Raw genomic sequence first — 24,627 nt, 5'->3', positions numbered from 1 at the left:
CAAACAATCAATCAACATCACTATTGTGATAGATACATATACATTCATACATAAATATAGAGATAGAGACAGATATGGAGGAGACATTAAAGAAAAAGAAATCGATATTCTTCCCAGATGACGATAGGAATACATCACAACAGGATTTGAGCAGCTTTACAAAGCGTGCCACTATTTCAAAGCCTGCTAATGCTCGTGAGGGTGAGCTGTCACAGATGGAGGACACAGAGTCCGAGCAGAAGTATCAAGAGATCATAGAGTTGTTGGTCACTGGTGGTTACTTCCGTGCACGTATCCAAGGTCTGTCACCATTCGACAAGGTAGTCGGTGGTATGGCCTGGTCCATCACTGCCTCCAACGTCGATGTCGATGGTGATCTCTTCTTCCAAGAGAACTCAAACATTGGTCAAAGGATGTATGTTGTTCATATTCATACATTCAATCAATCAATCAATCATACTTACTCAATCAATCAAACATAGTGCACTGTCTGAAGAGTTGATTAAAGCTTTGAATAGGATGAAGTGCCCATTCCCTTTGCAGGCACAACAGATTCAGGGTCTGAACTATATCAACTTGTTCCCTATTATTAGATGGTTGATTGCCAAGGTCATTGAGACTCGTGAGGAGACTGGTGATCTGCTGAGGATGTACTCACAGACAATGTTCAACAAGGATCATCAGGCACCACACGACGTCGAGACCTCGGAGAACCTGGCCCACTCATGCACCTTTGTCGACACGGTCGAAGACCGCTACAAGCCTCAGCGCAAGTTCCGTCGCGGCCAATCTGCCCATCCCACGCCTCAACAGACCTTGCTCGAGTATGGAAAGCTGCACAGACTGTCACGTGCTCAGCCTGTCGAGAAGTCGGCCAATGCCGCAAAGCTCGAGGCTGCGCTGGCCAAAGATGGCTCGGACAACCACGAGGAGGAGGAGAAGCGCATCAACATGATGATGAAGGGCATGAAGGACGTGGACATTAATGGCGCCTACAAGGTCAGCGGCGGCATCCTCAAGAACTACCTGCCCTCTGACGAGATCAGCGATTTGGCTGAGCGCTACGGCGACGGCACAGAGGACCCTGCCACGCAGGGCAAGGCATTTGGAGAGAAGCTGCACAGACAAAAGGTGGCGGCACTCGAGAAGCAGATGGGTCAGCGTCGCGAGGAACTCAAGGATGTGCTGGCCAAGCACCGCGAGCTGCAGGAGCGTCTGGAGGAGCTGCAGGCCGAGGTGGCCAAGCGCGCTGCCTTCAACGAGAGGATCATCGTCGAGACACAGAAGCTGGACGCCCTAGAGACGCCCGAGAACACCAAGATGCTGCGCGCACTGCGTGGCCTTGTCCTCCTCAACGAGACATTGATCTCGCAGGAGGCCAAGTTTAAGGACTCGTGCAAGCGACAGATGCTCGAGTACAAACAAAAGATCGACGAGCTGCTCAAGGATGACGACGACGAGGACGACGACAGGAAGAAGCAGATCGACGCCGCATTCGCCACAGACATTGACAAGCTGCAGAAGCTGAAGCAGCTGCTCAACAAGAAGAACAGAGACATCTCGCTGCTGCAGCGCTACCTGGACGAGCTGCCCAGCCGTGCCGAGCTGCTGCAGTACCAGCGCATGTTTGTCGAGTTGTCCGAGCAGAGCGACGCCAAGCTGACCGAGACGCGCCAGTACTACACGACCTACAACACGTTGGAGGACAAGCGTGCGCTGCTCGACAACGAGCTGTCCATCCTACAATCGATTCTGACCAAGTACAACGTGGCCATGTCATCCAAGAACAACAAGGAGATGTTTATCAACTCGATGGACAACATCATCGATGGCATTCAATCAGTGTTGGACAAGTCCGAAGGCAAGCGTTCAAACGAGAAGCACAAGTACGGCACACTATCCGACCAGTACATGCAGTTGATCGAACAGGAGAGAAGCTATCACAAGTACACCAAGGAGTTCCAAGACGAGTGTCGTAAGAATGAACTCCTTCAGGCCAAGCTTGGTGAGTTGTCGGCACAGTAGATCCATCGTCCGTCCATCTCTCCTTCTTCTCTCTTTCTGGTCGTCCAAGGGAGTTGATCAACTCCCAATCCCAATCCCTATCCACAATCGAATCCAATGTAATAATAAAAAGGACTCTCCTATTCAATGATTGATTGATTGTTTGAGTGAGTGCAAAGATCCAACTCTTTGACACAAGCATTCCGTGTTTCCGTGTTTCCTTGTTTCCACACCTCGCCACCACCCACTGTCGCGACAGTCGTTTTGGTTCAAAGTCAGACTCGACCTTCATTCAATCAATCAATCAATCAAACATATAACATACATATACATACATACATATAAGGATGATATCTACAACATTAAGACAATGTTGCAAGAGCAATAGTTCATCATCACTTATGATGAGATACTTGTCAGGCTCACAGAGAATCAGCTCAACAACAACAACATTCAAGAAAGTTGGACCATCATCTCTCACTGGCATTGCATCATCGTCATCATCAATCAAACCATATACTCTGAGACACTACTCTGTGTCTTCATCATCATCAGGTTCATCAGACTCCTCGAACAATACCAACAACACATCATCATCAACAACATCAGAGCAACAAAAGACTGAAGAACAACCTCAGGATCTTAGACAGGTTGTTTTGGATCGTGCGATGCAATACGTGCCACTGTATGGTTGGTCCGAAGCTGCAATCGCTAAAGCATGTACAGACCTTGGCTATGCACCAACGATGCACGGTCTGTTTGAGAATGGAGGCTACGATCTGGCATTCCACTTTGTCAACAGGTGCAACAAACAGCTCAAGGAGAAGTTGTCTGGTGACGTGCTTGCCACCCTCACACAGCGCGAGCGCGTCAAGATGGTGATCAAGGTCCGTCTGTCCATGATCACACCCTACCTCAACCGATGGGCTGAGGCCATGCAACTCCTTGCACATCCCTCCAACCTCACAACCAGTGCTCCATCCATGGCCTCACTCGTCGATGAGATATGGCACCTTGTAGACGACCGTTCGACCGATGTAAGTTATCCGTCCAGCTTATGAGACGGAGGATGGGGACGAGAGGACGACAACTGACCTGTCATCAATCAATCAATCACTTTTAGTTTGAATGGTACACCAAGAGAGGCTTGCTGGCCGCGTTGTACACCTCATCCGAGCTGTACATGCTCAATGACACATCGCCAGAGCACAAGGACACATGGCGCTTTGTGGACGACCGTGTAGACGACATGGTCTCACTGCTAAAGTTCAATAGAGATGTATGTACATGGTGATGGGCAAGCTCAAAGGGATCTTTATTGCTAACGAGACATGCACACGCACACGTACACATGCACACAGATTGGCGAGTCGGCTGCGCTGACAGCAAACATGTTGCTAAACTACATCAATGGCAAGAGACGTTGAGAGTGAGTCTGTCTGTCTGCAGACTGGATATGGATATCCAGACCGCGGTCTTTATGTCACACACAATGACAAGGAGAAGGCGCCAGCTTGCGACCTTTGGTGTGTCCCGCTCAGTGACTGAGCGCGGGCGTCCCAGTCATTAAACCCTCACCCATCCATCTATAGCCTATCTAGCTTCAATGGAGGATACTGTTGATTGACATGCGACTATTGTTGTTGTTGTTGTTGTTGATGTTGTTTAGCTCCATTTGTTGCTGGGACACTACGTTTGGAGTGGTGGTCGTCGAGTTACCGCCGCCATTGCCACTTCCTGTGGACATTGAGGATGGTGGCGGTGGAGTTGGTAGCAAAGCAGAGTTGTTGGACGATGACGTTGAGGAGAGGAATGATACATTGGACAGCGATCCCGACAATGATGGAGGGGATCGGGTGGGTGTCACCAGTGACAGTGACTTGTTCTGGGTCTGGCTCTGTAGCAACTGATGCTGTTGGTTGTTGTATTGATGGTTGTTGGTGGTAGTCGTGGTATTGGCCTGCACACCACGCTGCTGCTGGGTACTTTGCTTTACATTGTCCTCCAGTGCTTGGATCTCATTGATGAACGTATCTTTGAGCAGTATCTTTCTTTGGAGTGGCGTGGACAACATATCACTCATAGACTCGCGCAGATCCTCTGATAAGTCTCCGCTCATGAAGTTCTTGACGATACCCTTCTCCATGTCACTCTTAAAGCCCTCAACGCTCAACTTTACGTTCTTCAATTGCATCTTTAGCTCGTTAAGCTCCTCAATGAGCTTCTCCTTCTCCTTCTGGTAGTTCTGGCCATCTGGAAATGAATGGAATGGTCCAAATATGTTAGTAATTGGTTGTTCCATATTATGATCAATCACTTACTCTTTTTAAACTTGTCATCTTCATCATCTTTGGAGCGCTTCCTCTTCTCTCCACTCGCACTGGAATTGCCTCCAGAGCCTGAACCAGCACCAGCACCGGTGCCAGAGCCTGCGCCAGAGATACCAGGGAGCAAAGTGCCAGGGGGCTGACTGATGGAGCTCTTGCGTACTACCTTCTTCTTTTGCATGGCCCATGGATCATCACTTTGTTTCAGTTTCCAGAAGCCATTCTGACGGAAGTGTTCCATGCCAGACTCGAACAGGTCCTTGCTGTGGCTCAACATGTCCTGGATTTGCTTCTTCCAGTTGTCCGATCGTTTCCGGTTGATACACAGTCGCTCCCAATGTGACATCATGAAACCGTACACCTCGGTCTTGAGATTGAAGAACTCCTTGCTCGGTTGGTTGGCCTTGAGTGAGTAGAAGACAACCCGCATGATGATGGCCCATGTCGGGTTCTTGATCAGAATAGGTGGGCTGCCCTCCCGACACATCTTGCAGTATGTCAGTTGGCACCGTGGCTCGGACTTGCCGCCAGATGGTACTGATATGGCCACACTGCTTCCAATCTGTGGTGTCATTGGTGGGGACAACTTGGAGGCGCCCTTGACCAGGGGCGTGGAGGGACAACTTCTCGAGAGGGGGTTAACACTGAACATGTCTGGAGAAGTGGCAGGCGATTCAGTTGTGGGCGACGAGAATTGCTCCTCGTGAATGGACAGGTATTCGGATGGTGGCGGTGACATGCTCTTGTGATGGTGATGTTGGTGTTGCTGGTGTGGATGTTGTTGGTGGTGATGTTGTTGCTGGTGATGGTATTGTCCGCCGCCGTGATGTGGTAGTATAGCGCTCTTGCTCAAGCCATTTGATGATGATGGTGTCATGGGCTTACACAGTGCATTGTTGTTGTTATTATTGTTGTTATTGTTGTTGTTGAGTTGGAATGAGTTTGATGATGACTGGCCAATGAAATGCTTCGAGCTGTCGGTCGAGCTGAAGTTGGGAGTGGTGTTGGTCGACAGGTATTGTGGTGTGGAGAAGATCGAGGAGGTGGTGGACGACGACGATGACAGTGGAGACATCAATGATGGAATCTCTGGCGATAGTATATTGGGATAAGACGATCGATCTCGGAGTGAATGTGGTTGTTGGTCATTGTGTGGACCATGGTTGTTGTTGTTGCTATTGATTATCAGTTGTGAGAGATGGTGTGATGGAGGCGAGAGTGCTTGGTTACGCATCGAAGGTGTATAACTGGGTGGCGGGTAGTCGTCGGACAATAGACTAGTAATCGAGTTGGCGGTGTGTTGCGAAGGGGAGGGCGGGGGTGGGGGCAGGGAGCCGTTGGACTTGGTTAGGAATAAGTCCTTGAGTGAATGACCATGTTGTTGTTGTTGTTGCTGCTGCTGTTGTTGGGATTGATGCTGTTGATGATGCTGTTGTTGATGATGATGGCTAAGTTGGTGATGAGGATGATTGGGATATGATGGTATCATCCCATTTTGGTTGAGTGGCTCCATGGCTCCCAAAGGGCGGAGTTCCAGGATGGTGGTGGAGGTGAGAGGAGTTGGAGACTTGGATTGATCAATCTAGTTGGTTGGATGAATTATTTGGAAAGCTGAGGAGAGGAATTAACCTGTGGAGAGATCAAGGGTTGTTGGCTGGATGCTGATTGATTGAGTATGGTTGTCTGATGTGGATGTCCTTGGGTTAAGTGTGGATAGATATTATTATTGTTATTGTTGTTGTTTAATTAATTTACTTGGACAAACGAGTAGTCTTTAGTCCTATTCTAAGATCCAAGAGTTGCAAATAATATTAAACCAAAAACCAACTATAGTAGTTGAGAGTAGAGATGAGATGAGTGGAAGTGGAGTGATTGGAATGCAACAACAAGTGAGAGAGAGAGAGAGAAGTGTAAGTGTACGGTGGAAATTAGGTAGGTTGGGGTGCCCTTGGAACATGACCACCCAGCCATCAATGGGCCAACCTGCCCATATCCATCCACTGTTCTTTCTCTGTTGGATACCATACACCATGAAGGAGTTGGCCACCATCAATCCATGTCTGTCTGTGTGTTGCGTTTGTTGTTGTTGCTGTTGTTGTGATCATGAGATTGTGTGATTAAGGTTTGTGTGATGGTCCTCTACTCACTACAACTCTGCTCTGCTACACATGATTGATCATCCATTCCATTCCACGTGCTGATGTGTTGCGTCTGTTGGTACTATCGCCACTGCTCTCTCTCTCTTTTAAAATTTTAATTGAAGAGGTTGGTTAACTTGTGGAGTTTGACAATAGAGGAGCGCGAGAGGAGCGACCGCGCGCATCACTGTGATTCAGTCAGTCAGTGTTAATGAGTGAGCACACCTAACGAAACACATAACAATAATTATATGTTTGTGATCTTAAAAGGAGAGACGGCGAAAGCAACATCCATACATCAGGAAGGAACAAACGATCAGTCAGGTGAATGTGTGTGGTAGTGAGCACCTGATGATGAACTTGTGTGTTTATGTTTGTGTGTGTGTTTGATCACAAGTGTGTTGGCGATAATAGCAGTTAGAGTGATGGGGTACTGATATGTGTGTGAATGTTAATGAGTTAGAGTAAGTAGCATGCGAGTGGTATCAACTAATGATCCTCATGGTCATGGCAGTGGCCGTGGTCACGAGCCTTTATTCACTCCACCATGGAAGTGCCCGCCCATTCATTCACTCATTCATTCATTCATTCCATTGTCATTGATAACAATAATGTTGTGGATGTACACAGATAGAGCTAAGCTGGCCAAAGCAGTTGCCGCCCTCTGTGATGTGAAGCATTTATATCTATCGATACATGGTAGGTAGGTCGCTACTAACTCACTCACCATTCGCACTATAAAGTAAACAAGCAGATAGCAGAAGTAATAGTCCGTCCAATATCAACCAGAGCACTTCTGGCGGGCATCTCCAACTGAGAGAGAGAGAGGGCGTTGTTGCCATTGTTGTTTGATTCGATATGTAGGTGTTTGATCACTTGGGAACGATTGGTCGACTCCAATCTGGACGGGCAAGGTAGACGGCATCCATCCCTCCACCTATTGTGCGGGATGTGGATTCCACCAACAACGTCCAGTCTCTAAACCTCTTCTTGGTTGGTCCATAAATAGAATATGGGATGGGGATGGGATGGATTGATAGTTTGATCAACCCATGCATGTTGAATGAGCCAACAGTAAGTCGTGTGCTATCCTATACCAAGGAGTAGACCAAGGCTGGGGGGATGATGGCCATTGGCTGATTGATGGAGATCAATCACTCCACAACATCTGTGTAGTGATTGTGTTGTAGGTGACAGTGCCAGGCAGGTGCGCGCCACACTACATATAACTACAGCTACAACTTTACATCGATGACACAAACGGTACTGTCGGAGAAACAAGCAGAGAGTCTGTCGCCACTTGGATTCCAGCTGATGTCGAAGATTCCTCCATTTCCTTTGTACGTCTTGACAACGCTTCCATCCTTGATCGACCAGATGTACAGACACTTGTCGAATGATCCACTGGCCAGATACTCTCCATTCGGACTGAATGCCACAGAGTACACGGGGTCTGAATGCTTGTCCAAGTCCAACACACAAGTGCTTGTCTCCACATCCCATAACTTGACCGTGTTGTCAAATGATGCACTGGCCAACAACAATGACTTGTTGGGATTGGCTGATCCCGGTCCTGTTGGACTCCACTTGATCGTATATATACCTTGAGTATGTTTCTTAAGGTCCTGGACAAAGGTATCACTGTTCATGTTCCATATCTAATTGGTTGATTGGATGTTAGCGCGACCATGTGTGATTGATTGATTGATTGATTGAATGAGTGTACATACCTTGGCAGTGTAGTCGTCGGAACATGATGCCAATAGGCGCCCGGATGGATCCCATTTGATGGCGTTGATCTCATCTTGATGGCCAAGGAATGTCTTGATTGGTGTGGTCTTGCCAAGCTCGCACACGTGTATGGTCTGATCAGTGGAGCACGATGCAAATTGATGATTGTTACGCCAATCAATGTCCAAGGTGGGCGCCTGATGGAATTCAAACTGCTGCAACATCTCACCTGTTGTCATATCCCAAACGATCGAAGTCTTGTCCACAGAACCACTGAGCAAGTAATCACCGCGTTGATTCCACCGCAGTGTAAAGATGGGAGCTCTATGCTGTGTCAGTCTATGTAACAGCTCTCCCTTGTTTGACCAAACTCTCGCAATCCCATCATATGATCCAGTTGCCAACATTGCTCCATTGACCTAGTTTGGATGGTTTGAGAGGAAAGGGTCAGTCATGGATGTGAGTGATCGATCAATGATCCAGGGGATTGATCCCTTACATTCCAATCCAAGGTGGTGACATCGATGGCTTTCTCAGAGTCTGTCATGCATTGATGATCCAAAACGATTGATGGTACGAGTGCTCCGGATGAGCGAGTGACATTGGAGAGATCCCAAATGCGAGCGGTACTATCACCACTTCCAGAGGCCAGTAACAACATCTTTGGATTCCATTCACAAATGAACACTTCATTCTTATGTCCCTCCAATATAATCACTTGATCATTCGATATCTCTTTCTTATCATTCTCTTTCTCCTTCTCCTTCTCCTTGTCCTTGTCTTTATCTTTGTCAATGTCCATGTCATTTCTCTCCTTTGTCTTTGTCCTCTCCTTCTCCTTGTCCTTGTCTCTGTCCTTGTCCTTGTCTTTAGATCTCTCTTTGTCCTTGTCCTTGTCCTTCTCTGGATGTGATGTGATGTATTAGTCAGTCAATCAATCTTGAGATGAGCGCGAAGAGTCCAACCTGGGCATGCCCAGCCAGGTCCACGCCTTCTCACTCACACACTCACGCGCAATGAGATACATACTGCTATCCCTCATCTTTACATCATTGTCCTTGCTCTTGTTCTTCTCTTGTACCTTGTCCTTGTTCTTGTGTCTGTCTCTATCTCTATCTTTATCTCTATCCTTCTCTCGCTCTTTATGTTTGTCATTCTCTCTCTCTCTCTCCTTCTTTGAGGCTGGCACCACCAGCACTTTACTACAGACATGTTGTAATACTAGAGAGAAAGACTCTGTGCATTGTGACTCTGAGCCATCGTCCATCAAATGTGTCTCGACCTGTGTGTATTGTAATCCTTTCTGAAGGTATGTGACCAACTTGCCATGAGGTAGCTCCTCTGCCAGTTGAGCAATACTAGATCTTGCCACATTACTCTCATTAAAGAATGCGAATGCTGCATGATTATATCCAGACTCTTGCAAGTATTTATATACCAATAAGTTGACTTCGTCACTTGTTATACTCATTATATTGATTTGATATGATTGTATGTTTGATAAAGTTGTTTGATTGATTGATTGTATGATTGATTGATTGATTGTATTATTGATGCACTGCTACCGCCGCCGTTGCCGTTGCTGCTGCTAATGCTGCTACATGTATCTATGTTGTAGATGTAGTTGTAGTATCTGTACGCCCCTTCAGGGTTCAATGATTGATTGAATGAGCAAATGAAAGTGTGGCGCCAAAAATGAAGATTGTCTCACTTTTATTAACTTTTTGGTGAAGTTGATTGATTGATTGATTGATTGGTTGGTTGTGTTTGATTGATGGAGTGGCTGGATGGATGGATGGAGTGATGAATGAATACGACACTATTGTTGTGTTGTTTGTGTGCTTATTGTTGAGGCAGAGGGTACCATGGCCAACTACTTTCCCCAGAGATCTTCTGATACTGCTTAGTCGTTGGATTATGGAACACTCACTTTACCAACTCAGTGTCTCTGGGAAATACTTCTTGATCAAGGATTGATAGTATGGACGAAGTTTCTCAACATCGACTGGCTCAGCATCCTTGGAGTATAGGTCAAACTAAAGTTGATTGATTGATTGATTGAACGAGTGAGTGGATTGAAGTATTGATTGAATGATTGAGTGATGGAGGAAGTACTTACCATGTTAAAGTCTTTGACCCATTTTAACATGGACTCATCTTTGGCGTTGGTAATATGTTTGTACTGGCCTTGTTTATGCCATGGATAGAATGAGTGGAATCGGATGATGTATAATGCCTCCTCTGGCAACGTTGCTTTGTTTCCAAGGCATACTTGATACAAGTATTCATCATGACCCCAACTCATAACAACATTCTCCAATCCACAATTACGTTCATATACTCCACACTCTGTATTATACTTTGGATTATCATTATCTGGATTATCCTTAAAGTATTCATAGAATATATTGCTCTCTAAATTGATTGATTGAGTCAGTACATTATAGTGGAATTATTCCACCGGGTGGATGAATCAAACATACCATCGAATCTACAACCAAGAGGGAATGTATCACCGACTACAGCCCATTGTGGTTGGTTTTGGAACTTGTCGGTGAGTAGGATCTTGCCGAGGTCGTGGATGAAGCCGGTGAGATGGAACCAGTCGTACTTCTCACCGGGGTACACCTTGCGTATGGCCTCAGCCGTCTGCATTAGATGATTGATTTGTGGTATGTCCGAGTCGGGGTCCGACTCATCGACGATCGTATTCAATAGTTCGGCCGCCTCCCATATCGACATTTGGACACCAGATGACAATGCCTTGTAATGTGCCAACTTCTCAGAGGCATACTCAAAAGTCTGCAGCGTATGACTATTCTTATAAGCTCTTGACACTGTATCCTGTAGATGACTATTCTCATAATTTCTAAAGTCCTCCACATCCTTTGTCGGTAAGAACGATGGTTTATTCTCTTCGTTCTGTATCATTATTAATATTTGTTCTTTGTTTTTGTTCGTTATTGTTTAATTGATTAATATTAATATTACTTAAGTATTATTATTATTATTATTACAAGTATTATTTGTATGTTTGAGTATAAGTTTGGGAGTTGAAGTGAAATTAGTGAGGTTGAAAGGAAGTTGAATTGGTTACGTTCACACCACATAGTTGTTTGATCATTAATTCATTCATTCATTCATACACACTCTCTCCCCAACTAACTAACCTACCACACACTAAACAATAGATTACACTTCAACAACAGGCCCCGACAACGATTGTCGTACAACTACGGCCAATATATCTTGAGTGAAAAATCTGTTTAACCAGGGAGACATCCCCAAAAAGTGTGGAGTCATGCCCAGTCAAAAATAGTAATATTAAACAATCAATCATTATCAAGTCTTCATAATTATGTTTTAAAGAATGATCAACAACAAATAAGAATTGAGGCAATGCAATTGTATTATTGGGAGTTTGAATGATGCATGATTGATTGTAGTGTGTGTGTGTGTGGCTTGGTGGAGAAAGAAGTGTGTGGACCCCATCACATCAACACACAAACAAATAAAGATGGCGGTGGATGGAATAGAGATAATAACGGCTAACCAAGTGTGTTTTGAGTGTGTATGTGTGTTTGCGATCCAAAGGGTGTACGATTGTACAATCGTTCGAGATTGGTTGGTGCAGAGTCCAAACGCCACAGTCACATTCATCCTTTCTACCTTCTGTGCCCTCTCCCTAATCGGTGTTTGTTGTTTATTATTGTAGTTGCTCAATCACCTGATCAGTGTGATCCTGATCGTGTTGTTGAGGCCTGCCCGTACTCAAGCCCAAACCCATCAATCCATTCTTTCATTCATTCTTTCAACCAATCAATCAATCAATCAGTCAATCAAACAAACTACCAGACTAATAAATAATAATTTATAATTATACGTCATCATCATGGGCAAATCATTGAGTAAGGCCAAGTCCTCATCATCTCCATCATCATCAAAGAATAAGAATAAGGAGTCAACAAAGAATAGTTCATTAAACAGAGGCAATAGTGGCAACAATAATACAGGTGTTGTTGGTGTGACAAAGGGATCGAATGAGGCGAGCAAGGCAACAGTCGATGTGAACAACACCAAGTCAACAACAACAACAAATGTTGTGTCAGACCATCCCACCGCACAACCTCAACCTACAACAATCAGTATCACATCATCATCTTCATCATCAACAATCAACAACAACAACAATGTACATGTTCAGCCGCCACAACCACAGAGTACATCATCATCGTCAGCGACACCAGTGAATAATAATACACCTCGTAATACTCAGACTGATCAGAGTAGCAGTGTGACGACGGACGATGAGGATGATGAGGGACCAGAGGAGATCATATTCTCAAAGACAAAGCAGACGGTCACCAAGGACGACTTTGAGTTGATGCACGTCATTGGCAAGGGCAGCTTTGGCAAGGTGATGCAGGTGCGCAAGAAGGACGACAACAAGATCTTTGCGATGAAGGTGCTGCGAAAGGAGGCCATCATCGCGCGCAAGCAGGTCACTCATACCAAGTCCGAGAAGACCATCCTGCAGGCCATCTCACATCCATTCATCGTCAATCTGCACTACGCCTTCCAGACCAAGGACAAGCTGTACATGGTTCTGGACTATGTCAATGGCGGCGAGTTGTTCTTCCATCTGAAGCGCGAGGGTCGTTTCTCCGAGCCGCGCGTCAAGTTGTACGCGGCCGAGATAGTGTCGGCGCTGGCACACCTCCACAAGCAAGACATTGTCTACAGGGACTTGAAGCCAGAGAACATTCTACTCGACTCTGAGGGACATATATGCATCACAGACTTTGGACTGTCCAAGAAGATCGAGACGACCGATGGAACATTCACATTCTGTGGCACTCCCGAGTACCTCGCTCCCGAAGTACTCAATGGACATGGTCACGGATGTGCCGTCGACTGGTGGAGCTTAGGTACACTCCTTTATGAGATGTTGACTGGTCTGGTAAGTGTTTGCCTTCACTCAATCACACTTGGAATCATTCCAATCACTCACTAACCAACTCAATCAAATCACTCCTGGAATCATCCCAATCACTCAATCAATCAATGTAGCCTCCATTCTATTCACAGAATATATCGATGATGTATCAGAAGATATTGAATGGCGAGTTGAAGATACCAAGTTATATATCTCCGGAAGCTAAATCATTCCTGGAGAGTCTGTTGACAAGGGATGTTGATAGAAGATTGGGATCAAATGGAGGAGGCGAAGTGATGAATCATCCATGGTTCAAGAGTATTAATTGGGAGATGCTCGATCGCAAGGAGATTGAAGTGCACTTCAAGCCCAAGGTCAAGTCAGAGGGTGACATCAGTCAGATCGATCCATTGTTCACTCAAGAGCGGCCACTGGACAGCATGGTGGAGACATCAGCATTGACCGATGCCATGAGCAAAGACAACAGTTTTGAAGGCTTCACATATGTGGCCGACTCTGTTTTGAAAGCCTAGGCATGGCATAGGACTTGGAGTTGGAGTTGGAGGGAGTGGTCATGAGTGGATGACGTAGTTCATTCGCCATCATCATGTGGAAATAACAACTTTGTATTATATTATTACAACCTGGATTGTCGGCATGGAGGTCTCTTTCTCTTTCTCACGCTCCCATCACATGTTCTACATCTAACAAATAGTAGATGACAATGGCAACGTTGTGGCTGACTATCACCTCACACTCACACTCATACACATCAACTTCCAACTTCCACATCACACTTTCATTCGCCACACATACACCCATCACGTGCCTTCATCAATTTGTGTGAGTGAGGGAATAGAGTTATAAATATAACATTGTGTCGGGCGATGGTGTTTGATGTGGAGGGAGTACCAATGCACAGGCATCATCCGAATCGATGATGTTTGATTGATATTACGAAGGTGTAGCAACTAAACTCAACAAATATTTATATGTGTTGTTGATCAACCAAGCATACCCTTGCCAAGTATGTTAATATTCTCAACAGACATACACTGAGATGGTGTATGGTTCATTGGAATTGCAATCGCCTACCATTGGCAATAATAATAATATTATTGATGTTGTTTTGATTGATGGTGATGGTAGTGGCTAGTATATTTAGGATGTGTCCAACAAGAACCGGCAACCAATAATCATACAATCAACAATACACACACCTTTTACATTCGCGCTTTAGAGTCCACTCGCATTCCACATCTAATAAATGAATAATGGATGATGATGATCATTGATTGATTGATGGATTTGATTGAGTGAGTGGAGCACTCTCCGTATTCAGGATGTCCCTCCCCTCTCCCATTCTCCCAGTGCCATCCCATTCCTTTCCTTAATAATCGAAACCAAATCAATCAATCAATTAAACTATTTATAATATAAAGAGATAGAGATTTGATTGAGTCTCACTTAAATAATAATACATATTATATAATAATTAAGTTATTATCCATGCATTCCGCCAACGATAGAGAAGATATGATTACAAAGCCGGACGATGGAGCATCTGTGGCCTCTGGAAAACACCAAAGGCTGAGTTGTTGGCAATCCGGTTGGTTCTATTTCAAGATATCAATGTATGTTTGATTGTTTGATTGATTGTTTGAGTGAAAGCCACTCACTGATAATTTACAATCACTCTTTGACAGTTGGTTCTTTGGATCAAGTGTTGTACTTGGTGCCATGACATCTATAGTGTGGCCATACCAATTGGTCACATGTTTTGGAGCAGAGAGAAAGGAATATTGGAATGGAGTGATTCCTATATCAGGTGTGTTTATCAACTTCATAATGACAACGGTCTCAGGATATATGAGCGATCATATTAGGACAAAATTCGGAAAGAGGCGACCATTCCTTCTGGCTGGCACCATAATAATGATCGCCTTCCTCTTTGGTCTGTCATCCTACAATGACTCCAATGCGACAATCTCTGGATTCATACTCATGGAGGTTGGTTTCTACTTTGGACAAGGTGTGGCTGCCGGTGCATTCTCTGGAATCATTCCAGACCTCGTGCACCTCAGCCAGACGGGAATGGCCAGTGGCTGGCTGGGAGTGATGTGGTCGCTCGGCACATTGATCGGAGCGATTGGTGGCGGAGTACTCGTACAGGGCACGACAGAGGATGCCATCTACATCTACTGCTACGGCTTTGTCATTGCGCTGTTGGCCATCTCCACGATCATCGCGCTAGTCTCCCTCCACGAGGACAAATGTGAAGACTTCCACTTTGATGGCAGCGTGACTGGATTCTTCCGCTCACTCTACCTGCCGTCGCACACCTACTACAACTTCTACTGGATCATCTTGACGCGATTCTTCAATACGATGGGCTGCCACATGATCATCAGCTTCTTGTTCTACTTTGCCATGGACGTTGTGGGCCAGAAAGAGCTGATCGTGTCGTCCATCATCTTGGTCACGCTGATCCTCTGTTCGATCCCATCATCGATCGTCGGTGGTCTGATAGCCGATCGTTACAACATCACCAAGGGCATGGTGTACGCATCGTCTTGCATCCAGTTTGTTGCCGTGGCATGTATGATCGCGCTGTCATTTGGACCGTCATTCGTCGGATTGTTGGTGGTCGTCGGCTTCTTTGGCATAGGCTACGGATGCTATCAGTGCGTAGACTGGGCATTGGCACTGCGCGTGTTGCCGGGCCACACCATTGCCAAGGACATGGGCATCTGGCACGTATCATTCAATGCTCCAATGGTATTTGCACCATTCATAACGGCCAACATCTTGGCATACATGAAGCTGTCACATTACACGTACAACCAATCATATGCCGTTGTGTTTGGTGTGGCATCCATCTGGTTCATACTTGCCACTGCATTCATATATCCTTTGAAGGACACCAGTGTCGACAAGAACAACAACTGTTGTCTAAAGAACAGTCCAAGCAATAGCAGTAGCAATGGTGATCTGGAAGAGATCCAAATGAAGTCGATCTCAACCAATACTGCAGAGTAGATATAATTATACAGTAATATATTATATATTTGTACAAATACAAAGGTTGATTCATTTTTGATGGACTTGAGTGATGAAGTTGACAGGTTTTGATCAAAGTAGATATTTATTGTCCTTCACTGATCCAATTCAAATTGAAGAGATAGATTTATAATAATGATCGAACAAACTACACTACTACAACATAATATATTGAGGAATATAGTGGACCACCTAGGTTCTAGAACCGAGTTGTTTGGATCACTTGACATAATGTCATTGAGTCTAACATGTAAGAGATTGTTCATTCTACTTAGCAACATGACTCCAATCAACATCATGTTGAAAGGAATACATCATCGCAACAATAACAACAATAACATCAACAACAATAACAATAACTTATCAAAGTTTGTTATATCATCTTTAAAGAAGATAATGTTTGTTGATTCATTCAATCAAACGATAACACCTGGTTGTCTGCCTCAGACGATCCACACGCTCAAGTTTGGCAAAGACTTTAACAAGCCGATCATACCAGGGTCACTGCCAGAGTCGTTGGTCGATCTTACCTTTGGGGACGACTTCAACCAGTCACTTCAGTGGCCACCACCTCCATCATCACCAGCACCAACAGCTGCATCAGGTCTAAGTACATTATTGTCGTTTGGTGTTAAGCGATCTTCTTCACCTGCACCTGCATCAGTGCCATCGCCATCACTACCACCATCAATCATTAGGTTGAAGTTTGGTTCAAGTTACAACATGCCCGTAGAGGCGTGCGATGACCGCGGTAATGTAACCGGCACACTGCTCCCTCAGTCGCTCAACCAGTTGCACTTTGGCACTGGCTTTGTCCAGCCTCTGCCAGCCAACTCGCTTCCCATGTCGCTCGAGGTACTCAGATTCCAAATCTGGTTCACTCAACCGTGCATGGCTGCTGTGACACAACTACAATCACTCAAAGTACTTCTATTCTCATCGCTTCCCATCAATGACAGACACCCGTCACGACCCTATCACAGAGGTGACGACGATGCCGCAGCCGAAAGACATACATTCCCCTCATCGCTCATCAGTTTATACATCTCACACAATGACTTTAGCGACCTGGTATTACCTTCCTCGTTAAGATTGTTGATCTTGGCCGACCTTAAGACAAACATCGTCCCAGGGATACTCCCGCCATCACTCACAAAACTCATGCTAATCAACTTTAACCATTCTATTAAGCCTAACTCTCTCCCCGATCGCCTCAGGACCTTGAGCCTTGGTAAGACATTCTGTCGACCTCTGGCCCTGGGCTCACTGCCTTCATCGATCACATCGTTGGAATTGGGACATGCATTTAGGCAATGGATTGAACCCGGTATATTGCCAGCATCACTTACTGAACTCAGCCTAAGAGGGCTTAGCCAGGAGCAGGAGGAGAACGTCGTGCGTGGACTCTCGCTGCCCGGCTCAATCACCTCACTCTATCTATCATCATTCAATCTACCAATCAAACATGGGGAGCTTCCGGCCAAACTCCAAAAGCTCTATTTTGGAAATAATTATGATCACTCAATCATACCTGGAATCCTTCCACAGTCGATCACTTCAATCATATTTGGCAACTGTTATAACAAACCAATCACACCTGGAACCCTACCGCAATCCCTAAAGTCGTTGAGGTTTTGCGAGATGTTTGACCAAGTGATTGAGCCCGGCGCGCTGCCCGACTCGCTGGAAAGTCTTGAATTTGGAGCGCACTTTAATCAAGTCATCCGGCCGGGTGTCCTACCACCAAACCTCACAATGTTGATACTTGGCAGTGAGTTTAGACAACCATTCACACCTGCAACCTTCCCGCCATCACTCACTATATTCAAGTGCTCGATGCGTCGGCTCAGCTCGGAGCGGCTCCCCAAGAGCATCACCCGACTGTACATGGACGGCACTCTGATCCACAGATCGCCCCAGCACCTGCCCAACCTCAAGCATCTCAAGGTGTCCATTTACAACTTCAAAAAAAAAGAGGACATTTGCGATGATATCATTGTGGACAGTGTGGATATCAGATATTTACAATTTCCTATCAAGGAATTGAAACATCTTAGAGTTACCAAACATGTGTCCACATTATACTTGGGACAATTCTCTTCAACAACGGTGGTCATGGATAACCATTACCTTTCCAAAATGGTTACACAAGTATTTCCCAATGTTAATAATTTCCTAATTGAGCGATCAACACATCAATGTCGATGTCTACTTCGGAGAATAGATCGATCATTAGCCATATTGATGGAGTTTAAATCGGGTGGAGAATACATCAATATAATAAAATTGTAAACTTCTCCTCCAACTCACGAATGATTGATTGATCAAGAGTGTAACTTAACTGAAGTTGGAATAATGAACGGAACTTCAAAGTTTGTGAATGAATTTATCTTTTATTTTATTTTTTGAGGATGCTGTGAGGTCTCGGGCGAGTCTGTTCCCTTCCCCTCTCCCACTCTCACCCGTCGCATCCCACGCGAGCATTGACATGTATCCTTAAGACATATCTTACATCCCTTTCACCTTGACACAGTTACACAGCGCATACAACAGCAACCATGGTTGGTATCGATACACGATTGGATTGGATTGGCGATGCGATATGAATGAGCGAATGAAGGATGAACAGAATGAAAATGAATGAAGGAATGAATGATACATGATTGTTGGATGGATGATCACAGACAAGACAGAGAACAACAGACAGGATAACCTAAGTTGGATTGTATCTAACATTATGGATATCAAACAAACAACACAATAATAGGGTCGTGTTAGAACCAAGACAGTCAAAAGAGCCTCGAAGCTTCTCATTGAGAAGTACTACCCAAAGCTCACCAACGACTTTGACACCAACAAGCGCACTTGTGATGAGGTCGCCACTATCGCCTCCAAGAGATTGAGAAACAAGATCGCTGGTTTCGTCACTCACTTGATGAGACGTATTGAGCGTGGACCAGTCCGCGGAATCTCCTACAAGCTGCAGGAGGAGGAGAGAGAGAGACGTGACAACTACGTCCCAACCACCTCTGCCATCAAGACCGACAAGATCTACGTTGATGAGGACGCTTACGAGATGCTTAAGTCCACTCTTGGCAACTTCCCATCTATGACCCGTATGTTTCATTCATTCACCTTCATTCCAGACCAGATTGATCACATAACTAACATCAATCACTCATTCAATCAATCAATCTATCATTCAATATTTACAGAAGTTGTTGTTGAACGTTCAAACAAGAAGTCAAACCGTGGTGGCGACCGTCCACACCGTGGAGGTTTCAAGAAGAGAGCCGCACCAGCCAAGTAAATGATCATTGGTGTTGTCCAATCTTCCCCTTTTTACATAGTATTCGACACATGTCATTATCATTCATTCGTTCATTCATCCATTCATTCCAGGTGGAGCAGCATATACTACAGGGTCTTTGACGAGGTTCCGAGTCCAATGACCACAATAATTGATGGTTGTCCCATCGCGTGACTGAATGGCATAGTACCGCCCTTAAATTTGAATTTGAATTATCCGTTGTACCGGTCAAAATGGTTGGAAACTCATGGTACCAATCATGTGTCATCATTATAATTGTGTCACATCCATATTGAGTTAATACCATCCTTTCATCCATCCATCCAGTCATTGTGGAGGAATAAAGGTTGTGATTATTATTCCAACAAACCAGATTTTTCATCAATTTTGATGTGTGTGATGATCATTCTCTCTTTTGACCTAAGACAGCTGCAGCTCGGAAGTTATAACTATCTACGATCAAACACATTGCTAGCAATAACACAACACATTGTAATAATAGATAGACAGAGATATATGTATATGTATAACAATCAAATAACAAACAAACAAACAAATAAATAAATAATAAATAGAAGTGTGTATAGTAAGATAGAGAGAGATAGATAGAGATAGATATATAGATAGAGATAAGATGACCACGACGATACCTTCACAGGTACAACAAGGACAACAGTCTATTGGTGGTGGTGGTGCACTATATCCAAACATTGGTGTTAGCAGTGGCAATGTCAACAACAACAATAACAACAATGCATTGTACAAGGATATAAGACTGTCGATACAGGCATGGGTCACACCATCAGTGCTCGTGATCACCTCACCATCCGTCACCAAGACCTTCCAAAAGCTATCAGCTCACAGCGGCAACCTCTTCACTGATATCCTACAACAGTACATCACAGGTCACAGGAAAGGTATGTTTGATTGAGTCTGGCTGGGCTCACATTGTTCATTCACTCATTCATTCATCTTGATCAATCAATGTAGTTCCTGTTAGAGTTGGAGAGTCATATTATGAGCTCAATGACTTTAAGGTCAACTTCATTACATTGCAACATCTTGAACCTGCGAGCTACACTCAAACATTGTTGGACACATCATCTTCAATCGACTCAATAGCAACAGATGAATACTGTCAGAACTTTAAGATCAGGACCAAACAAGACGTACCATACTTCCACAAAGGTAAGCTAGCTTACCTTGAGCCAATGTCACATGACCCTCATCCATTCATTACTCACACGTATCGTATCCATCACATGTAGTATGCCCTGAACCAACACCTTGGTACGAGAAGTATCGTCATCATTATATGCGAGCATGTCACAACCCAGAGATAGAGACGTTCTCTCATCCATTGGCGGTGCTTGTGGTTGCATCATCAGAGGACTCCAACCCGATTGGTTTGTTGGTCAAGATGTTTGACGCGGCAAAGCCACCAGCAATACTGCAACAGTTCAACGCTGATTCTAATGTACCCAAGTTATACGTATTGGTACATCCAGAGAACTCGGCCACCGAGTCTGAGAAGCGTCTGTCCGAGATGAAGAGCACATTCGGACCGGACAACAGCTATCTGATGCGCATCTCCACCAAGGAGGACGACGGCGGTCTCACATACGACCCATCCACCGCCGCCTCCAGTCCCGTGCACAGCATCGTCACTGATCTCTTCCAGAAACATCTACCTCAATTCATTGGCAAGTCAATCCAAGAGCTAAGCGAGACGGTATGCGCGCCACACTCAATCAATCACGCGACACACTCACTCACAATCAATCAATCACTCAATCAATCAATCATATTATAGATCGTGGCCAACAAGAAGAGCTTCTTCTCAAAGATGAAGGTGTCATTGAGGATTGGATATAAGAAGAATGAGAAGGAGGGTGAGGATGCGTCCTCTTCAGTGTCGATGGAGCTGTGTCTAAGACGTCTGTCAGACTTGTACTTCCTGCTTCAAGACTATGAGAACGCCCTCGCCAACTACAAGACACTACTCAAGGAGTACAGCAGCGAGAAGTCTCCCAACTACTATGCCGCCACCTATGTAAGTACCCTCTGCCGTCGTGTCCCTCGCAGGGCGCATCAATGCTGACCTCTCCCTACCTTACCTCACTCTCGACAACAACAGGAGATGATTGGAATGTGTAATTTTATGCTTAACAAGGACACGGACACTCAGTTCGAGACGTCGATCAACAACTACTTGCGCGCTGGATTGAACGCAGCATCGGTCCGCGCTGCAATGATACAGGGCGAGGTGCTCAAGCGCAAATCACACTTCAAGCTGCTGGCGGACCTATTCAAATCGATTGCTGAGCGCGAGATTGATCCATTCTGCGCAGCCGTGCTGCTGGAGCAGGCCGGCTTCTGTCTGTTGCAGTCACCCGCGCCCTCATTCCGCAAGGCCTGCATGCGTTTGGTGCTAGCGGGCGACCGCTACGCCGAGGCGTCCAAGCGCAAGCATGCACTGCGCTGCTACAGCTTTGCCTACGGCGCGTACGAAGGTCGCGACTGGAACTTCATCGAGGATCATCTGCATCTGGCGTTGGTGCGCTACTCATTCTTCCAGGGCCACACGAGCGACTCGATCCTCTTTGTCAACAAGCTGTTGGAGAAGAACTGTCAGTCGTTCCAGAGCCAGAACTCAATCATTCGCGAGTTCCTCTTCATCTCCAAGTCGACGACAAAGGACAACTACATTGGCGAGCTGCCCATCCCCATTGTGCACAACGAGCGCACCACGGTCTTTTTGAGCGACTACTCGTCCGAGCTGAACCAGCAGGTTTGGCAAGAGATGGAGGAGGCCTTCAAGAAGGAGGCAGCCATCATTACCAAGCCTGTATTGCAAGGCTTTGATCTGTGGCGCAGAGATCAATTCTTTGAGCAGGAGAAAGAGCGAACGATCGTGGTCGAGGAGGCAATCACCGTTGAGGCCGAGATCAAGAACCCCCTGCAGGTGCCACTGCAGTTCAATCGCGCGCATCTTGTCGCCATATTCAAGGATGGCGAGAATGGACAGGAGGAGTCAAACATGTCGCCTCTGGACGATGAGACACTGGCCAAGATGGATCAGGGTGTCACACCCTTCAAGGTCGAGCACTTTGATGTACTGCTGGGTCCAAGCGAGACCAAGAAGCTCACACTCTCCATCGTGCCTCTGCGCCAAGGTCAGCTCGTGATCAAGGGCATAGGTCTATGCATGTGCGGCTCAGTCTGGGGCAAGAGAGAGTTCAAACTCAAGCAAAAGAGATTGAATAAGTATGTACCTTACAAACTCACTCATTCATTCATTCACATTCAAGTCATTCTAACATCACTGCCCACCTACCACCAGGACAAAGGCACAGAGAGAGACTGTATCATATGAACCTAATCTCAGTCTGACATTCAAGGTCACATCGCCAATGCCCAGACTAGAGTCACAGTTTATCGAGTTCCCCTCGTCAATCTGTCACGGCGAGATGAAGCAGGCCAAGTTGCAACTCAAGAACTGCAGCACAAAGATGGGTCTGAAGAACGTACGCATCAGACTGAGTCATCCAACACTCGTCTGCTTTGGTAGCAACAACGATGGTAAGAGGGGATCATCCCAACAACAACATGAACACTCACAAGCCATTCACTAACACATCAATAGACGCAAGCATCTTGAACTCATTGGACTCATCCATCCCATTGAACATTGAGTTGCCACCAGGCGCAACAGTCACAGTGCCACTGTGGGTCAGGGGATTGGTCGTTGGACGTTATACATTGAGATGCCTCGTGTACTACGAGTCCGAGGCCGGTAACAGTGAGCTGAAGTACCGTCTCGCAAGGTGTCAGACGGACTTTGACGTCAAGCCATCGCTCAGGATCTCAACGTTCTGCCAGCAGAGCTCGACCAACATCAACTCCTACCTGATGGGTATTGAGATTGACAACCCAATCATTGGTGGCGGTGGCGACATATTCTATCTGAAGCAGATCTCCTCGTTGTCCAAACAATGGAAGATCGTACCACTATCCTACCACGACGACGTGCCCAATGGATCAATCCTCACTCTTCACCCTGGCCAGTTCACCAATCTCTTCTTTGGCATTCTCCCATCATCCGTTGATGATAGACAGGCCACGGCCACAGCAACAACAACTGCAATGGTCGCGCCAGGCAAACAACCACAACAGCAACAGCAACAACAACAACACCAGCAGTTGACAATCACAAACATCTCGTTCGATAAGAATGAGCCAATGTACGATTCATCATCATTCCCTGTATTCCAGTTCCTCGAGTACGAGAAGATGTCACATGAATCTGCGCAGTCCAACGCAGCAAAGTTGGGCCAGTCGGCTAGCATCTCGGCCAATCCAAGAGACTCCCTAAAGTCACCGATATCCAGCGATTTCCTTGTTGGCGAGCATCAGAACCTGCTCGACATGATGCTGTTCTGGGAGTCGACGCCGCAGGCCACCAAGTCTCAGATGCTGCTCAAACAGGTGTCCAACCGCATGGGTGTGCTTAACGCCACGGCCATCTCCTTCCTGCCAACGCATCACAACGACTCATTGCTCGCGACACCATGGGGCTCGTGGCGCAACACCACATCACCAACTGGCAAAATCCAGTCCTACGTCGATCCCTCTCTGCGCTTCCAGGCGCCACTTCGCTACCAGTTGCAGTCGCCACTGGCCATCACACACAAGTTTGACCACGAGGCGATATGCACCGTGCCACTGCAGCTGCAGTTGTCCAACTGTTCAGCCTATCACCACTTACAGTTGTCGATAGAGACCATCCTGCCACACGAGAACCTGGACGCTGTTAGCCAGCTCACTTCCCAGTACTTCTGGACAGGAATCACTCGGTACAACATCCAGCTGGCGCCACTAAAGAGTGTGGAGCTACCTTTGCATGTATGTTTCCTACGCGCTGGCACCTACAACGTCAACCGTTTCAAGATCAATGTCAAACTGGACAACAGTGGCGAGTTCTCCAAGGATATTTTCCCCAACGTCCAACATCTGATCAATGTTGAGGATGCTGCTGCCAACTCTTAATAATGAACCTGCCTGTGAAATAAACCTTAAATTATCTATCTACCTCTCTCTCATCGCTCAATTATCCAGCCA

At 45.8% G+C, this 24,627-nt stretch overlaps 11 protein-coding genes across 11 annotated transcripts; 7 read left to right on the top strand and 4 right to left on the bottom strand.

The window, feature by feature from the left end:
• Positions 1-74: 74 nt before the first annotated feature.
• On the top strand, positions 75-2,025 carry SAMD00019534_061540 (hypothetical protein; the record flags this gene model as incomplete). The annotated part of the gene is made up of 2 exons (XM_012898752.1): positions 75-415; positions 483-2,025. 2 exons carry the CDS (start codon positions 75-77, stop codon positions 2,023-2,025), a joined length of 1,884 nt encoding a protein of 627 aa, XP_012754206.1.
• Positions 2,026-2,351: 326 nt separating this feature from the next.
• On the top strand, positions 2,352-3,428 carry SAMD00019534_061530 (hypothetical protein; the record flags this gene model as incomplete). Its single annotated transcript, XM_012898751.1, has 3 exons — positions 2,352-3,041; positions 3,128-3,283; positions 3,366-3,428. Coding segments are annotated over 3 exons (909 nt in total), but the record flags the coding sequence as incomplete, so codon positions are not given.
• Positions 3,429-3,607: 179 nt separating this feature from the next.
• Positions 3,608-5,820, bottom strand: SAMD00019534_061520 (hypothetical protein; the record flags this gene model as incomplete). The annotated part of the gene is made up of 2 exons (XM_012898750.1): positions 3,608-4,257; positions 4,326-5,820. 2 exons carry the CDS (start codon positions 5,818-5,820, stop codon positions 3,608-3,610), a joined length of 2,145 nt encoding a protein of 714 aa, XP_012754204.1.
• A 1,260-nt stretch (positions 5,821-7,080) lies between these two features.
• Positions 7,081-7,286, top strand: SAMD00019534_061510 (hypothetical protein; the record flags this gene model as incomplete). Its single annotated transcript, XM_012898749.1, has 2 exons — positions 7,081-7,168; positions 7,213-7,286. 2 exons carry the CDS (start codon positions 7,081-7,083, stop codon positions 7,284-7,286), a joined length of 162 nt encoding a protein of 53 aa, XP_012754203.1.
• A 424-nt stretch (positions 7,287-7,710) lies between these two features.
• Positions 7,711-9,698, bottom strand: SAMD00019534_061500 (hypothetical protein; the record flags this gene model as incomplete). Its single annotated transcript, XM_012898748.1, has 4 exons — positions 7,711-8,127; positions 8,200-8,619; positions 8,700-8,993; positions 9,228-9,698. Coding segments are annotated over 4 exons (1,602 nt in total), but the record flags the coding sequence as incomplete, so codon positions are not given.
• A 433-nt stretch (positions 9,699-10,131) lies between these two features.
• On the bottom strand, positions 10,132-11,131 carry SAMD00019534_061490 (hypothetical protein; the record flags this gene model as incomplete). The annotated part of the gene is made up of 3 exons (XM_012898747.1): positions 10,132-10,236; positions 10,320-10,615; positions 10,684-11,131. The coding sequence occupies 3 exons, from the start codon at positions 11,129-11,131 to the stop codon at positions 10,132-10,134; spliced, it is 849 nt and encodes a 282-aa protein (XP_012754201.1).
• Positions 11,132-12,092: 961 nt separating this feature from the next.
• SAMD00019534_061480 (hypothetical protein) lies at positions 12,093-13,669 on the top strand (the record flags this gene model as incomplete). Its single annotated transcript, XM_012898746.1, has 2 exons — positions 12,093-13,160; positions 13,271-13,669. The coding sequence occupies 2 exons, from the start codon at positions 12,093-12,095 to the stop codon at positions 13,667-13,669; spliced, it is 1,467 nt and encodes a 488-aa protein (XP_012754200.1).
• A 976-nt stretch (positions 13,670-14,645) lies between these two features.
• Positions 14,646-16,172, top strand: SAMD00019534_061460 (hypothetical protein; the record flags this gene model as incomplete). The annotated part of the gene is made up of 2 exons (XM_012898745.1): positions 14,646-14,770; positions 14,843-16,172. Coding segments are annotated over 2 exons (1,455 nt in total), but the record flags the coding sequence as incomplete, so codon positions are not given.
• SAMD00019534_061470 (hypothetical protein) lies at positions 15,099-15,386 on the bottom strand (the record flags this gene model as incomplete). Its single annotated transcript, XM_012898744.1, has 1 exon — positions 15,099-15,386. A coding segment is annotated over one exon (288 nt), but the record flags the coding sequence as incomplete, so codon positions are not given.
• A 420-nt stretch (positions 16,173-16,592) lies between the features above and the next one.
• SAMD00019534_061450 (hypothetical protein) lies at positions 16,593-19,506 on the top strand (the record flags this gene model as incomplete). Its single annotated transcript, XM_012898743.1, has 4 exons — positions 16,593-17,267; positions 17,388-18,347; positions 18,964-19,312; positions 19,412-19,506. The coding sequence occupies 4 exons, from the start codon at positions 16,593-16,595 to the stop codon at positions 19,504-19,506; spliced, it is 2,079 nt and encodes a 692-aa protein (XP_012754197.1).
• A 634-nt stretch (positions 19,507-20,140) lies between these two features.
• On the top strand, positions 20,141-24,555 carry SAMD00019534_061440 (hypothetical protein; the record flags this gene model as incomplete). Its single annotated transcript, XM_012898742.1, has 7 exons — positions 20,141-20,423; positions 20,497-20,694; positions 20,775-21,238; positions 21,320-21,559; positions 21,644-22,773; positions 22,850-23,088; positions 23,153-24,555. 7 exons carry the CDS (start codon positions 20,141-20,143, stop codon positions 24,553-24,555), a joined length of 3,957 nt encoding a protein of 1,318 aa, XP_012754196.1.
• Between the last annotated feature and the right edge of the window lie 72 nt (positions 24,556-24,627).

The sequence above is a fragment of the Acytostelium subglobosum genome (genome assembly GCF_000787575.1).
Source record: "Acytostelium subglobosum LB1 DNA, scaffold: scaffold11, whole genome shotgun sequence".
Lineage (NCBI taxonomy): Eukaryota > Evosea > Eumycetozoa > Acytosteliales > Acytosteliaceae > Acytostelium > Acytostelium subglobosum.
The sequence above is the reverse complement of the archived record's forward strand: the minus strand, read 5'-3'. Positions and strand labels throughout refer to the sequence as shown.